This window comes from Mesoplodon densirostris, chromosome 16 (assembly GCF_025265405.1).
Source record: "Mesoplodon densirostris isolate mMesDen1 chromosome 16, mMesDen1 primary haplotype, whole genome shotgun sequence".
Lineage (NCBI taxonomy): Eukaryota > Metazoa > Chordata > Mammalia > Artiodactyla > Ziphiidae > Mesoplodon > Mesoplodon densirostris.
The window spans coordinates 54,843,261-54,859,309 of record NC_082676.1 but is presented as its reverse complement, the minus strand read 5'-3'; the positions used below and the strand labels follow the sequence as shown (position 1 = coordinate 54,859,309).

At 40.8% G+C, this 16,049-nt stretch overlaps 1 protein-coding gene across 4 annotated transcripts in view; it reads right to left on the bottom strand.

Moving 5' to 3' along the window:
* Positions 1-16,049, bottom strand: part of PARN (poly(A)-specific ribonuclease) — a 160,699-nt gene that overhangs the window by 101,068 nt on the left and 43,582 nt on the right. For all 4 annotated transcript variants that reach the window (XM_060078713.1, XM_060078714.1, XM_060078717.1 and 1 more), the window contains exons 19-20: positions 3,750-3,805; positions 2,444-2,530 (exon numbers count right to left, since the gene is read on the bottom strand). In XM_060078713.1, coding sequence (XP_059934696.1) covers positions 2,444-2,530; positions 3,750-3,805 — 143 coding nt within the window. The remainder of the gene's footprint in view (positions 1-2,443; positions 2,531-3,749; positions 3,806-16,049) is intronic.

Sequence of the window (16,049 nt, the reverse complement as noted above, 5' to 3'; positions counted from 1 at the left end):
AGACAGACTAATAGAGAAAAGAAAAACACAGAGGAACAGAAAGCAGTATAGTAAACAAAATGATTTTCACATATAGAGACAAGTCCTCAATAAAGGTGAAACGCGGGACTTCCCTGGTGGTCCAGTGGTTAAGAATCTGCCTTCCAATGCAGGAGACACGGGTTCAATCCCTGGTCAGGGAACTAAGATCCCACATGCCGCAGGGCAACTGAGCCTGCACACAGCAACTACTGAGCCCGCAAGCCGCAACTACAGAGCCCATGCACTCTGAAGCCTGCGCGCCACACTAGAGAGAAGCCCACACTGCAACGAAGAGCCTGCATGGAAGATCCCACATGCCACAACTAAGACCCGATATAGCCAAAAATTAAAAAAAATAAATTTGAAAAAAAATAATGTGTGCCATTAATTACCAAAAAAAAAAAAAAAGCGAAACGCATCAGAATGGAATGCAGGAGACCTGAAGAGAGGCAGGAGAGGAACAGTGGGGCAGGGAGCTGGAGAAAAGGAAGGGAAAGCAGAGATCTATCTGTTACCACTCTTCCTAAAAAAATACAGAAAACTGGAATTTTAAAAAATGGGTAAACATCACCAGAACTTAGCAATGAAAAAAATCTTTTAATATCTACTAAAGTTTTCAAAGGCTAGGAATACTTGAAAACTGCTTTGTTTCTCCACCACAGGAAAAAACTCTCACTTCCTGCTGCACAGTGGGGTGCCGGACTTTCAATTATAAAATTTACTTACTATTATTTCCTTATCTCTCTACCCTGTATGTTTTTTAGATAAATAATAATATTTAACATGTCATAAGTAGTTACTGTATGCCACATACTATTCTGAATGCCTTCCATGGATCAACTCATTTAATCTTCATGACATGCCTATGAAATAGGCGGTATCATCATCAACAACATCATCTCCGAGAAGGAAACACAGATACAGAGAGGTTACCTGTTCAATATCACACAGCTAATCTTTTTAAAATTAAAATGAAAAAAATTCTACTCAGAGCATTCTGCTTAATTTAGCTAATTAAAGTTTGACTAAATCGGGGTAAAAGCAATACAGAATGGTAAACAACATAAAAAGCTTTACAAAGAAATGAGCTGTGAAATTCAACTGCATTTCTGTACCTGCATTTAAATTAAAAAGCAGGACTAGGGGCTTCCCTGGTGGCACAGTGGCTAACAATCCACCTGTCAATGCAGGGGACATGGGTTCGAGCCCTGGTCTGGGAAGATCCCACATGCCGCGGGGCAACTAAGCCCGTGTGCCATGACTACTGAAGCCCGCATACCTAGAGCCCATGCTCTGCAACAAGAGAAGCCACCACAATGAGAAGCCTGTGCACCGCAACGAAGACCCAACTCAGCCAAAAAAAAAAAAGAAAGAAAAAAAAAGCAGGACTAGAATTTCAGAAGTCATTTAGACTATCTGCAAAGATTAGGATAACTTTCCAGAAACATACCTACGTTCACTTACTTTCCTGAAAATTAAGTGCATAACGTTTTGTACTTATAAAAGCTAATATATGCTTATTTTAGGAAATACAGAAAAGCATAAACAGGAAGAAAACAATCCTATCTGAAACATTCAGTGATAAGAGCATGATGCTTCCTTTCAGTTTGATTTCTACACAAAGTTTAAAAAAAATGTTAGTTATACAGGAATCCTACTTTGTATCTGCTTTTTACTATAAATGTTAAAATATAAACACTTTACCATCTTTTAACAAACTCTTCAACTCTTTTTAAAATGGCTACATACTAGTCTGTTGGGGAGACACATAAACATTCACTGAACATTCTTATTATTGGACATTTAGGTTTCTGCTGCCTCCACTTTATTCACAAATTTCCAAAGACAATAGCTTAAATACTTTATTTGTTAAAATAAAGAGACATTGCTGAAGACTTACAATCAGAATGGCCTTTATAAACCCTAATCAGAAGACTGTTCAATTTAACCTAATTGCCTGACCTGATAAAAAGGTAACAGAAGAACCGCCCTACCTCATACATATCACATATCTTGGTCCTCTCAAACATCTGTGCTTGTCTGCCTGGACTATTCGATGTCAAGCAGCAACTGCCTGCCCTTATGAAACAGACATTCTCTCTGAATTTAATCTTAAAAACAATTTATCCTTAGCCCAGACTTATTTCCCATGGTTGGCAGTAAGGGGCAGTCATAGTAACTGTATCTTGCTTTCCATGGATTAACAATAGCACTCTATTGTGGGATGCTAGCAAAGTTCCTCAGATCACATTAGCACAAAGACAGCAGCATATCAAACTCCAGAAATGCCATGAGTGAGATTAAAACCTTGCATATTAATCCTTGTTTATGCCCAAGCTAAAGCCATCTGTATACCTTTGACCATCTAGACCAAAAGAGGAGCAGGATCCTAGAAGTACAGCTGTACTTATGCTTTACTTACCAAAGGCACTGAAAAGCTGGTAAAGGTCACTGGTTTTCCATTCTTTGGGGAATGTCACATGGAGGACATGATCACGTTTAGGCTGCACTACAAGACAAATTTTTGATGAAAGGTTGATAGCTGAAAAGTGGACAACAGACCAGTGGTTCTTTGAGGAAACTAAGCCCTGGCTAACTTGGGGAATCGTTATGAATGCCTCATGACTACCAAATGACCCCTGAAAGCATTCTTGGGATTGACTGGAAGGACACTGCCATCTGAGCTTAGGCCTTATGCTCTGATACTTTACAGAACCCACAACAATTTGAACCCTAGCAATTCTATGCAGAAACATCTTTGCTCATAAAGTTCCTGGGAAAATTATTTAAAGAAAAAAAGAAAAAGACTGCTCTGTTCAAGAAGTTTCACTAAACAATTAACTTTCTCCTTTTAATCTAGTTGTCCATATGTTTATTTAGTTAAAATAATAATAATAATAATAATAATAATGCAGTGTCCAAGTTAAATGGACTGTGTTTGAGCAGAGGCAGTCTTGAGTCACAATCTTGTTTTCTAATCCCAGACCCACCACTTAACTGTGCAACTCTAAGCAAGAGACCTAACCACTCCAGCCACTCATGGTTATAAACTGGGGATGATGATATTCAGCTCGTAGAATTGCTGTGAGAATGACAGATTTAAACGTAAGTCTAATATAGAGTGCAACACAGTATGTCCTCAAACTATTATTACAATGATGATTATCATCAAGTACAAAGTGTAGTTCACCCATTTCTCTATGCCTATTGGCATATATTAAGGCAAATAAACCAGGCTAGGAAAACAGCAATGGAAAAGAAAAATCAGAAGAAGAAGCAACCACCTCCCAAATAGACTGGCTTTCTGAGGTTTTCAGTGAAAAAAAAAAAAAAAAAATCCACCCACTAAACTTAAATATATACATACTCAAATAATTGAAAAATAGAAAATGTACTGTTATTGACATGGCTAGCACATCTTAAAATCTATCACATATATACTTATAAAAATTATGAATTTAGAGTTCTGAGTGAAAACGAAGTAATGATGAGAAGACATATTTTTTTTAAATTCAACTCATGTATAAACTGGAAAATGTAAGTAAAGAGATGAGTTAATCAAGGCCCAAGGGTAACATTAACTTAAGCATACTATTCATATCAACCACAAAATCACTGGCTATTTTTAAGTGAATAAAGCTCTTTCTTCAGTAATACTTTTCCTGTTATCCCTTCCAGACCACACACTTAAATATGCAGATGCAACGAGAAAATAAAAATTCACTTACAGTCTGGTCCTTCCAAGTTCAGATAGGGGATATCCATGACTCTCATGAGAAATAGCCTACCAAAAGAAAAGAAAAATGGATAATGGACTAACTTCTATTAAAAAAAGACTGATATAGGCATGTTTATTTAGCTAAAAAAAAAAAAGATATAGGCATCTATTAAATTCTTTTGTAGAAGCTTCTTAGTTATATTACCCTATTTCTAAAATCATTTTAAAGGGTCTTAAGATTCACTTCACATCTTTCTCTAGGGCTAAATATTTATCACAAATAGAAGAAAAAAACTGGTACCCCCAACACCTACAACAGCTCCTGGCTCTCAGGAGCTACTCAATAAGTATTAGTTAAATGAAAAAAATTCGTAATCGAAGAGTCAAAGAGCTGCCTTGTTGGTCCAGAGAAACAGAGAGAAAACAAGTACTACAGACTGCTAACCACCTTAACCTCCTATGAACAACTGTCCCCACAACTGTAAAGGTAACCCTTATGGACTGGTGTTTTGTGAGCTAAGAATGTGTCACTGATGTCTTTTTTTTTTTTTTTAACTGAATGCAGTCATTGGATGAATACTAATCTTACTGGGTGAACTGCACCGTCTTAAATAAGTGACCGTCTCAAAAGCTCATGTCATTACTGCCATTTAAAACATATTAAGAGCGCAAAGCAAAATAATCCTTGCTTAAAAAAAAAAAACCTATCACACGGATATAAACCATAGCAATCATTTATGTATACTTCCAAAATGGATACAAAGGCACTTTTAAAAGAGTACTTCTAAGTTACAGCTCTCTGTAATGCCATTCGATTTGCTTTTATTTGCATGATTATGGACAAGATATCAGGCATTCTGCTGTTTGTAAGATGATTTTAATGAGCTTTATTCAGATAACATATTGTGCATTTCTGGTAGTGACCGCATTATACAGCAAATTAAAAAGGCAATCCAAGTGCCCAACAAGCAATTAGTTTGGCTTCACTGACCCGCAATTAAGTCACATTATTACCAGGCATTCAAAAGCCAGGCAGGGCATGATCTAGTTTACAAATGGAACCATCAGCATGAATACCACTGTTCGGTTAATGCCAGAAAAAACGAAGTCCTGGTACTCTGTGGTTTGAGAACTTGTTGCCTAGCCTACAATTTAATAAACCAAATCCTATGGCTAAGAAACCAAATTTATTTTTAGTTCACTAATTTAGTCTCAAGTATACTATTCTGGTTCTGGTAGCTGGTTTACCAAATTTAATGAATACTGCCTGCAATGCCAGAAGACAATGAGACATATAAAGCACCCAGCACACAGTAGGTTCCCCTCGAAAGTAACTGTTATTACTACTGACAACCAGAACCTGAAAAGTTAGTCCTGGGTTATAAGGATCAATATTTTTATGCTTCACATAATTTTCAATTCTCCATCTAGTAAATTTAGAGATGGCTCCCAGCTTTAAAAACCACATCAAGAAAACTTTCAGTAAAAGTTAAAGGAACATATAAAAGTCAAGCACCATAAAAACAATTTAAAATGTGTACCCAAATTTCAACAGAAGAATAAAAGCTGAATCAACAAGATGTTCACTGCTATACCGTCAAATGCACCAATAATCAAAATCAACCTCCAGGTTCAATTTATGTGGGGGTTGGTAAATTACAGTTCATCATTTCAACAGAATATTAAACGATCAAAATTAACTTCAAGATAATTTTCAAAAACTTCAAAACATCAATAACTTGTGGTACAATTTTAATTTTTAAAAAAGCATGAAATTTTATACTATTTTGACAGCTTTGTAAAACACTGATATCATTAAACCAAAAATAAAAACTACTCCCCACCACCCCACCCCCCAAAAAAGCCAATCGTTTTGGGAAACTTTGTTTTTAAAAATTCCTTTTAGTACTATTTTTTAAACTTAAAAAAGAAAATAGAGGGACTTCCCTGGTGGCACAGTGGTTAAGAGTCTGCCTGCCAATGCAGGGGACATGGGTTCGATCCCTGGCCCGGGAAGATCCCACACGCCGCAGAGCAACTAAGCCCATGCACCTCAACTACTGAGCCTGTGCTCTAGAGCCCGCAAGCCACAACTACTGAGCCCGCGTGCCTAGAACCTGTGCTCCGCAACAAAAGAAGCCACCGCGAGGAGAAGCCCACGCACCGCAACGAAGAATAGCCCCCGCTCGCCACAGCTAGAGAAAAGCCCGCACGCAGCAACGAAGAGCCAGCGCAGCCAAAAAAAAGAAAAGAAAATAGAATAAGCAACAAGGTTCTACTGTATAGCACAGGGAACTATACTCAATATCCTGTGATAAACCGTAATGGAAAAGAAAATGAAAAAGAATGTATGTATGTATAACCGAGTCACTCTGCTGTACAGCAGTAATTAACACATTGTAATTCAACTATACTTCAATGAAAAATAAATTTAAAAAAAAAAAGAAAGAAAAAATAGAGGCTACCAGAACCAAGAGGTCCAGGGGAAATAACCAGAGATGTTCTTAGAGAAAGTCCAATTGAAAATGTTAGTAGAATCAATCTTGTGTACCCTATGCACTACTTCACCTGCTGTGGGGGAGACAAATACAAAGTGAAATCACAAGGCTGAGTCTGCAATTGCTTTATTTCTTTTTAAAATATTGTTTTCCTCCTAAGATCATGTGGCCTCAACAAGTTTAGAAAACCTACTGTCCCATAAATACAAACAAGGATGACAGTTAAAAAGCAGACTTTCCCAATTCTCTCACCATGCAAATATTTTAAAAAGAATTTTTTAAAGATATCTTTTGTCAAGCATTACACTGGCTCTTTGTTCTCTAATATTTCATCTGGATTTTAAGTATCATTTCTGCTTAAACTAAGTAAAAATTTATTCTCAGTGAAAACACTCAAGAAGATTTTTTTAAGTTAGTTAATCCTACACTATCTTGTTTGCTTACTCAATACTTTAACTAAATAGAAACCCCTTTCAAATTTCAGATGAATTATATTAATAGCCCTTCTCACTCATTCCCTACGCCTCCACCTTCATGCCTGGGCTTTAGAGAGAAGTGAATCACCCCAAACCCTGGAAGAACATGAAAACCAATTCTGTGTGTGACTTGGCAGACTGCACCCCATACAATTGGGAAACCAATTCTAAAACTGTAGCTGAGCGTCTGTGGAACAGAACCAAAGTAAATGCGCCAGGGCCTCCCTGCCCCCTTAGGTCAGACGGTTTGCAAGCCACTGCTCTGGTAGCACCCCTGCCCTCTTGAGGGAAAATTAAAACATTTCATTGCATGCATGCCTCATACAAACTGGCTGTCAAAAGGCCTACACTGACCCCCTAGAGTGATTTGATAAAATACCTCACATGTAGATCATCTGACTGGACAGTTTTCATTTTAACATATAAAGAAATGCACTAGGCAAGCAGAAATGCTGATAAACACATGAAAGGATGTTCCTTCCCTGTGATTGTATTGAAGAACAGTCTCTTTCAAGAGGCCTTTCATCTGCAGATATCAAAAACACATTCGGACCAAGGCTTGCATGAAACGTTATTTCTGTTTCAGTGATGATTCAAGACGGCTGTAATTTGGTAAAGACACTCAAGGCTGTGTGGGGCCCTTGCCACGTTCCTGCAAGTTTCCTTGTGAAACATTATTTTAGCACTTATTCTCCAAAGGACTGACATGAACTCTGTCAAAGACTAAAATTAAAATCCCCATTTGATACAAGGGCCAATTTTACACCAGGATTCTATCCTGGTAAACTACATGACTCAAGTTCATATTCTAGATGCTATGACACAAATTTTACTCTTTTTGGCATTTGTCAGTTTTTTAGTGTTCTATGTTAACACTGGTAATGCTGTTTATCTCGGCTTTCAAACATGTCTAGAAAGATCCAAGGGTAGAACACAGCATACTCAGGGTCATTCACTCAGCAGGCTGGGTGAATTCAGCTCAGCCTCCTTAATAGGCTACACAGAATAGGCTGTGTACAATGGCTTTATGTCCCAAACAGCTACCCACCTCTGCTGCCCATATGCTGCATGGCACTCATGAAAAGCCATCTGCTAACATTCTTTTCTGACCAGGGCGATATGACACTGTGACCTAGACTGTGTAAGAAGGCCCGTAGTCACAGAAGAATTTCATTTCAGACATAAAGCTCCTTAGGAGCCTAGAACCTTGAGCACTTATCAAAATGTGCTTCCCTAGTCCCCAGATCGGCATCTGGACAGATATGTAAATTCCTAGGCCCCACCTACGCCCTACTGACTCAGAATCTGGGAACTGAAATCACTGGGTTCACAGAAAAAGAGTACGTTCAAGGCTGTGTCAATTGCCATTCATGATGATTCATTGGTCAGCTGGATAATAATGACTTGTGTCAACTTGTCCAAAAAAGTATTAGTCTTAATGATTTGTTTACAGTAAATCATTTTGGATTAGAAAAACACAAAACGATTACAACAAACACCAAGGACTACCTCAAAATCCAGGAAGCAATAACATAAGGCTTCCACCACTCCCAGAAACCAGGAGCTGAACTGTGGCATGCAACTAGGTTCTCTGCAAGAGATAAATTGGGGAAAATTATTGCTGACAGCTGTTTTTCTCATTTTTAAGAAGAAAGTAAAAAAAAAGATTACTTAAACTACCTTCTTGGCAACTCACTGGCAAAAGTCCAACCCTTTCTGTGACTTGGCCACAAATCAGCACCTCCAGCATCACAAACTTTAACCACTAAAGCAGCACCTAAGGCTGGCCAACATTGGAAGGAGGAACACTCACATACATACAAAGAATCAGATGTCTCCAAGCTTATCAAAATTCTCCGACCTTACCAACAAGTTTCAGAGCCAGATTCTGGCAACCACAAAACACACTGAGCAGCTCAAAAGAAGTACACTAAGATCAAAAGTTATTCTTTGATGACACAATAGCTTGCCTTGGACTATGGCTTATCTGAACCATTCCCTAGTTGTCCAATGAATAAAAAAGGATTGCAAAACAGTGCCAGTATTAACCCATTTTATGCAGCTGTGCTCAAGAAAGCAAAAAGGGCAAAGGTGATATTCAAAAATGCACACAGAGGTACTTCCCTGGCGGTCCAGTGGTTAAGACTCCATGCTTCCACTGCAGGGGGTGCAGATTTGATCCCGGGAACTAAGATCTTGCATGCCGTGGGGCATAAATAAATAAATAAATAAATAAATAAAGTGCTATGGAAAAGAAATGGCTGTATACATCCTTTGGAAAAAAAATGCACACAGGAAGTCCTGAAGGTCAATCAGGAATACTTTGCACGTAGGCTCAATCCTCGGGGAATCAAAAAGATCATTACAGCTTGTTAAAATTCTGCATGACCGAGTCTATGTGTAAAGCCAATAATTCTATTCAGAAATGAAATAAAATATTTAATTTTGCTCCTGCAGCAGCATGCTTTCCAATGCTGTCAACTGATGGCAGAGAAAGACAGTGAATCAGTGAGGTGCACTGAGGGCCACTTTAAGAAGCAACTGGCAGAAAAACCAGTAATGCCCAGGGCAGTGCAGTGGACGTGCATCTGACAAAAGGCCCAACACAAAGGTTAGGTTATAAGTGGACAATGATATATCCACCTGACAAACCACCGAAGGCCAGTGACATGATGCTGCTAACCACTAGTTTTACTGTCTTCTGTAAAATCCTTTACTGTATTTTTTTAAGTTACAAAATTATATAAATAGTACAACTCAATAAATGAAATAGAGATAGAAAACACACTAGTAGGAAATAACACTAAAATGACAACTTTTTTTTTTTTTTTCTTTTTGGCTGGTGGAATTACGAGTGGGTAATTTGTGTTTCAGTCAGGAAAAATATATATTACTTTTTTAAAGGATAAAGTCCCTGACTAAAATAACAGTATTTTTTATGGCACATTCAGCCTCATTTGATGCTCTGGTGTCTGGAGGACAGGTAGGCATCAGTCCTGTCATACAAGGAATGAGGAAGCAGGTTTTCCCAAGTCCAGTGGCTCACCCTTGGCCATCATGGGAGCAGAGACAGACTCAGACCCAAAGCCTCCCACTACAAGCCCTACACTAAAGGCTCTTGCCTTCTCTCTGCTGGGTACCTACTCCCATCGGGCTTTAACCTGAGCTACTTCCAAAGCCTCCATGTGAAACAGTGAGCCTGCTGTCCATGGGGTTTTTTGGTAATCCTTTAAGATCTGATTAAATTATAGCTTTGTGTGATGGGGCAGAGTCCAGATACAAGAAATGATGTTGCTGTCTGAGAAGAGCTCTGGGTACACTGAGGAAGGCAACTAGGATGACCGAGCAGAGAAGAGAGCCATATAGGCACAGGTCAAAAGGACAACCTTCCCATGTTTGCAGTGCAGAAAGAGCTGCTATCTGGGCTACCTGGGCATCGGGCCTTCCAGTCACACCTGCCCCCACACACCATGATCACCATCAGGAAAGCCAGTGCATCAGCACATCTCAGGGTTGAGCGAGACACTGAGGTATCTGAATGCTTATTTTACGTAGGTCAGATTTGTACACATACACACAGGCCTGAATGATCTAGAAGGATGTCTGATGTTACGGCATGTCTTCATAAAGGAGAACAGTGTTTATTCTGGTGTCTTGCCTGAGCAAAAGGAAAATCCTCCAGCCTCCAAGCTTCTCATTCTTCCATCTAGAAACTCAGTATTTCAATAAATGAGTAAAAATTTGCATTTGCTCATCTGCTTTCATCAAGACTACACTTCTCTTCCTAAAAAGCTTTACCTCAAAAAAAAAAAAGAGATTTCCAAGTAAAACTGCACTCCTTTTATACCATTGAAGACTGGAATACAGAAATGTCGAGTAAAATCTAATCTCAACACAATTTAAGCGGTGAATTAATTTGTACCTCACCCCAAGTCCCAAGCCTTCCAAAAGAAAATTGAAACCTTTAACGACTGCCAGCTCTACTGTACTTGCAAATGGTCTTGGTATTTCCTTCAGGGCACAGCAGTAAAAGCACTTCATAAGAACCTTGTATGCAAGGGCTCATCATTATACATATTTATGCGCTATAAAAAACTGATTTTATCATACAGGGTAGGAAGCATGCAGACATCTCTCACAAAATAAGCTCATTTGTTTTGCTCACTAAAGCTCTCGTGTAAAATAAGAGGGCAACCGCTGTCTACAGGAGCGTTACTGGGGCACCAGCTATTTCCATTTCACGCGGGGGGTGGGGCGCATGCAATTTCCATCTAGCCACTTGATGTTTTGACAAATACAACATTACCCGACATTTGTCCCGAAGCCAACTTATGTCCCTTCTCAAGCAGAGAAATAACGCAAGCAACAAGGAGGGGGGAAAGAAAGGAAAGAAGAAAGAAAGAAAGAAAACCAGCAGCTCATGTAAACAGTCTCCATCAAATGAACCATATCAAAGTACATCAAATAAAAGTGTTAAACTAAACCTTGTACAAAGGCAACGTCCGCAGGGCCTGTAAAACAGCAGATTGTAAAATGTCAGAGGAAACCAGTCCCCCACAATCCAAGGGTCAAAGTCAATGTCTTTTAGAATCACTGCTCAAGCCAAACACAGAAAGAAATCTTTCAAAGATACTAGCATTATCTCTTAAGAAAATGTGCCACTAACCGTAGAACTATGTCTTTTAGAGACTGTTGCTGTGGAGGAAGAATCCATTCCCAGCTGCGGACAGACCTGGGTTATCCCTGACTGCGGTTTCTGGGGCCCTCAGCAGATGGCCTCAGCTCTCAAATGGGGACACTATTACCTACCCCCTCAGGGCTGCTGTCAGAAATTACAGTCAATGTGGGTGAAATCCTCTGAACTGTGGAAGATGTTCATTGGAGAAGATATTTGTTAGCTAGTCTAAATTTCTTAGAGTACAGCTAACCTTTTTTAAAAAAATATTTATTTATTCATTTATTTGGTTGCACCAGGTCTTGGTTGCGGCAGTCAGGCTCCTTTGTTGCAGCTCCCTGGCTCCTTAGTTGCGGCATGTGAACTCTTAGTTGTGGCATGCATGTGGGATCTAGTTCCCTGACCAGAGATTGAACCCAGGCCCCCAGCATTGGGAGCGTGGAGTCTTATCCACTGCACCAGCAGGAAGTCCCTCACTGCTAACCCTTGAATTGTATAAATTAACTGTTAAATAGTCTTGGAAATAACTATTATCTACTTGTTCATAGCCAGGGCCAAAGCAAGGCAAGGAATACCTAAGAATGCTGACTTCACTAATGTCTATTCAGTGGGCCTCCAAAAAGTTATATCCACATTCTAATTCCCAGAACCTGTGAACACTGCCTCATTTGGACAAAGGATCTTAGCAGATATAACTAGAAATTAGGTTAAGGACCTTAAGATGAGGACATATCCTGAACTATCCAAGTGGACCCTAAACGCCATCACAACTGTCCTTATAAGAGAAAGGTAGAGGGAGACAGGACACACAAAGAGGGGGAGGCAATGGGACAATGGAGGCAGAGATTGGAGTGATGCGGCTGCAAGCCAAGGAGGGCCAGCAGTCACCAGATGCTAGGGAGACAGAGCCTCTGGAAGGAGCACAGCCGTACCTATACCTTGATTTCAAACTTCTGGCCTCCAGAACTGTGAAAGAATAAATTCTGTTGTTTTAAGGCACCTACCAAGCTTGCAGTGATTTTTTACAGGAATCATAGGAAACTAATATGATATCCTGCCATGGAGGAGGCAAGCTGTTTAAACAAATATCCAGGGATTGATTTTTTTAACTTCAACAAATTATTTGTTTATCGTTACGATAAACAAGTTATTAAGCCAGAGGGATGTGTACTTTAAAGCAACCAGAGCAAATACAAGGCTAGAATGGGCCCACATGTGGACAGCTCCTGGGGGCCCACAGGGCTGGCATGCCAAGTAGAGGTGTGGAGTGGGTGCCCTTTAAGGTTTCTCTAAAAAGTAGCCTTTTGACAAAGCCACGGTAGCAGCTTGCCTAATAAATCTTTTGGCAAACAAGACTGCAAGGCAGAAATTAGATAAGGCAAAATCAGCTTGAGGCAAGCACCCCCTTCCCTGAAGAAGTCAACAACTAGTTTGGAAACACGCACTAAGTTCCCAGTCTTGAAAAGCCCCACACTAAAGGCTTCAGGATATTATAATGTGCCCCTAGACTTGCCTTGTCTTTCACCTTTATGAAAATCAGTGTACTAACTTTCAGGGCAATCAAACCAAGCCAATCCTTGGAGATTCTTTCCATCCTAGTAATTTGGGAAACCCAAAGTAAAATGAACATGAGTTGGGGCAAAATAAAGGACTTTGGTTAAGGGATATGAGGATAAAATACACCCTGTGTACCAGGGAAAAATACATTCGGTAAACTAGGGTGCAACTGGTTTCAAGTCTTCCAGAATCTGGGAGGCTGCTCTAAGCGTTCGTTAACAGTGTGATTTTTACTCTTCATGGCACCTGACTCCAAAATTTGCAAAATTTGGAAGAGGTTGAGAATGGACTCCGCTTCTATTAAAAGGCTTACTCCCTAGACTCTTAATAATTAAGAAGCAGCATCCAGGGACTTCCCTGGTGGCTCAGTAGTTAAGAATCCTCCTGCAGGGGCTTCCCTGGTGGCGCAGTGGTTGAGAGTCCACCTGCCGATGCAGGGGACACGGGTTCATGCCCCAGTCCAGGAGGATCCCACATGCCGCGGAGCGGCTAGGCCCGTGAGCCATGGCCACTGGGCCTGCGCATCCAGAGCCTGTGCTCCGCAATGGGAGAGGCCACAGCAGTGAGAGGCCCGCGTAATGCAAAAAAAAAAAAAAAGAATCCTCCTGCCAATGCAGAGGACACGGGTTCGATCCCTGGTCCGGGAAGATCCCTCATGCTGCGGAGCAACTAAGCCCATGAGCCACTACTGAGCATGCATTCTAGAGCCCGTGAGCCACAACTACTGAGCCCACGTGCCGCAACTACTGAAGCCCACATTCCTAGAGCCCGTGTTCCACAACAAGAGAAGCCACCGCAATGAGAAGCCGGCACACTGAAACGAAGAGCAGGCCCCACTCGCCGCAACTTGAGAAAGCCCGTGTGCAGCAATGAAGACCCAACACGGCCAAAAATAGTAAATAGATAGATAGATAGATAGGTAGTCAGATAGAAGCAATGGGATAATATTTTTTTTTAAAAAAAAGAAGCAGCGTCCACAACAGTTCTAACTGGTTTAGGATGAGTGATGAGCTACGTTCCCTATCCCTGGTTCAAGACCCATTTTTGGTAGAACCGAGGGGACAGAGGACATTGCTCCTGTACTCAAGCACCATTAACATAAAATTAAAGGACAGCTAATACCGAGTTCTTGGGAAAGCCAGCCCATCGGAAAGGAAGGGTCCCATAATCGGCACTGCTATTATTCGCCTCCATTCTGCCTCCCCTGACCTCCTCGCTCTGGCATGACCGGGGGTTCCTGGGGAAAAGGATGTGCTCAACACAAATGCTCCTGGTGGCAGAGGAATGGAGAAGGTGTCTGCTTCACTCTGCTGCTCACCAGTCACACAGCCTCACCAGCATCCTGAGGCTCAGTGCACATGAGTGCGACCAACACACAGAGACGTATTCTCTTCTCATTCACAATCCAACCTCGCTGCAAGACCTTTTTAAGTAAGATATGAAAACAGTTATGAAGTGCTTTCTTAAGAGGACTTCTAGGTTGCTGTTCTCTATAAAAAAAGATTTTATTGACACCACACACTTCTGCCTCTTTCCTCCTGTCAACACAGAGAGACTGTCACCCAAGGATCTGAGGTAAGTCCATACAGCCTGTTTTGTTTATCTACCACTGTCCCCAGTACCGGGAAAAACGAGATTCACCTTATCTTCTTGGAAGTTCACTGTGGTGACAGTCACAGCCGCACTCAGCACGACCCCTCCATGCTATGTGCTATGCCAGCAGCCTGACCGAAGGGACTCTGCAGCCTCAGGGCGGCCCCCCAAGGTGGATGTTTACTACCCCCACTTCACAGAAGCAGACCCGGCTTCAGAAGGCGGCGTAATGAGAACCCAGGCGGCCCCCGCTGAGGCCCCTGCTGCCTTGCCTGAGAGCAAACCTTACGGAGGGTGTGGCACCACCCCCCAAAACAGCAACGCAAATAGAAAAGAAAACTCCTCCAGGTGTTTGCAAAATAGCAATCGTTTTAATAGATTAGGATCTCACTGAAGCAATGAGTTGCTCAAAAAGAAACAGCTCACAAAAGGACAAATTTATAGAGACAGAAAAGTAGATGAGAGGTTTACCTAGGGCTTAGGGGAACGGGGAATGGGGAGTTATTGCCTGATGGTTATGGAGTTTGTTTGGGGTGAGGAAAAAGTTCTGGAAATAGATAGTGGTGATGGTTGCACAGCACTGTGCATGTAATTAATGCCACTGAATTGTACACTTAAAAATGGTTAAAATGGCAAATTGTATGTTACATATATTTTACCATAATTTTAGAAAATGCATAATGTCATGTACCCAAAACCACTGAATTGTACACTTTAAATGGGTGAATTGTATGGTATGTGAATTTATATCCCAATAAAGCTGTTTAGAAAAATAAAAAAGAAAGAGCTTTCAAAGGGTCACTTATAAATGTTATTTCTTTACTTTCCTCTCCCAGTAAAAATCTACAACTGAAAATGCTACCCAGCCCAAAGACTGAGATATGACCATATGCCTCGGGGGGAAATAACAAGCAAAAAAGATGCGCATGCACATCTTCTCCCTGAGCACCATTCAGTTACAAGCATGCTTTTTCCTCCCCTCCTCCCTTTTCTGATAAAGGCTCATAATTGAATACAAAGCTCTTCTTATAGGGGGTGTACAGTACTAAAGGTACGATTATATGGTATTTTCTATAAAAACAAAAAGCTCCAAGCACTTGGTCAAACAAGCAGGTCTTCAAAGTATGAACGTCCCCACAGCAGTGACAAGCTGACTGAGGCCCGTGACATGCCAGGCACCGTGCATTTTACATACATTTTCCCATGGCACCCTGACGGCACACCTATCAAATGGGTACCAATGCTCTCAACTCCAGATGAGGAAGTTGAGGCACGGGGAGGGTAACTTGCCCAAGGGGGCCCAGGTGTAAGGAGTGGGGCTGGGATTCAAATCCAGGTACCTAACCCCAGAGACCACAACTGCTCTCTACTACATGATACACTGAAGTGAAGCAGTTCTACTGTAGAAATTAATCAAATGATTTTAACATGTGAAATGCAAATAGAAACCAATTATGTGGTGCACTGTGACACTCACAGCTAGGCTTCCCAACAACACAAACTGTGTTGTA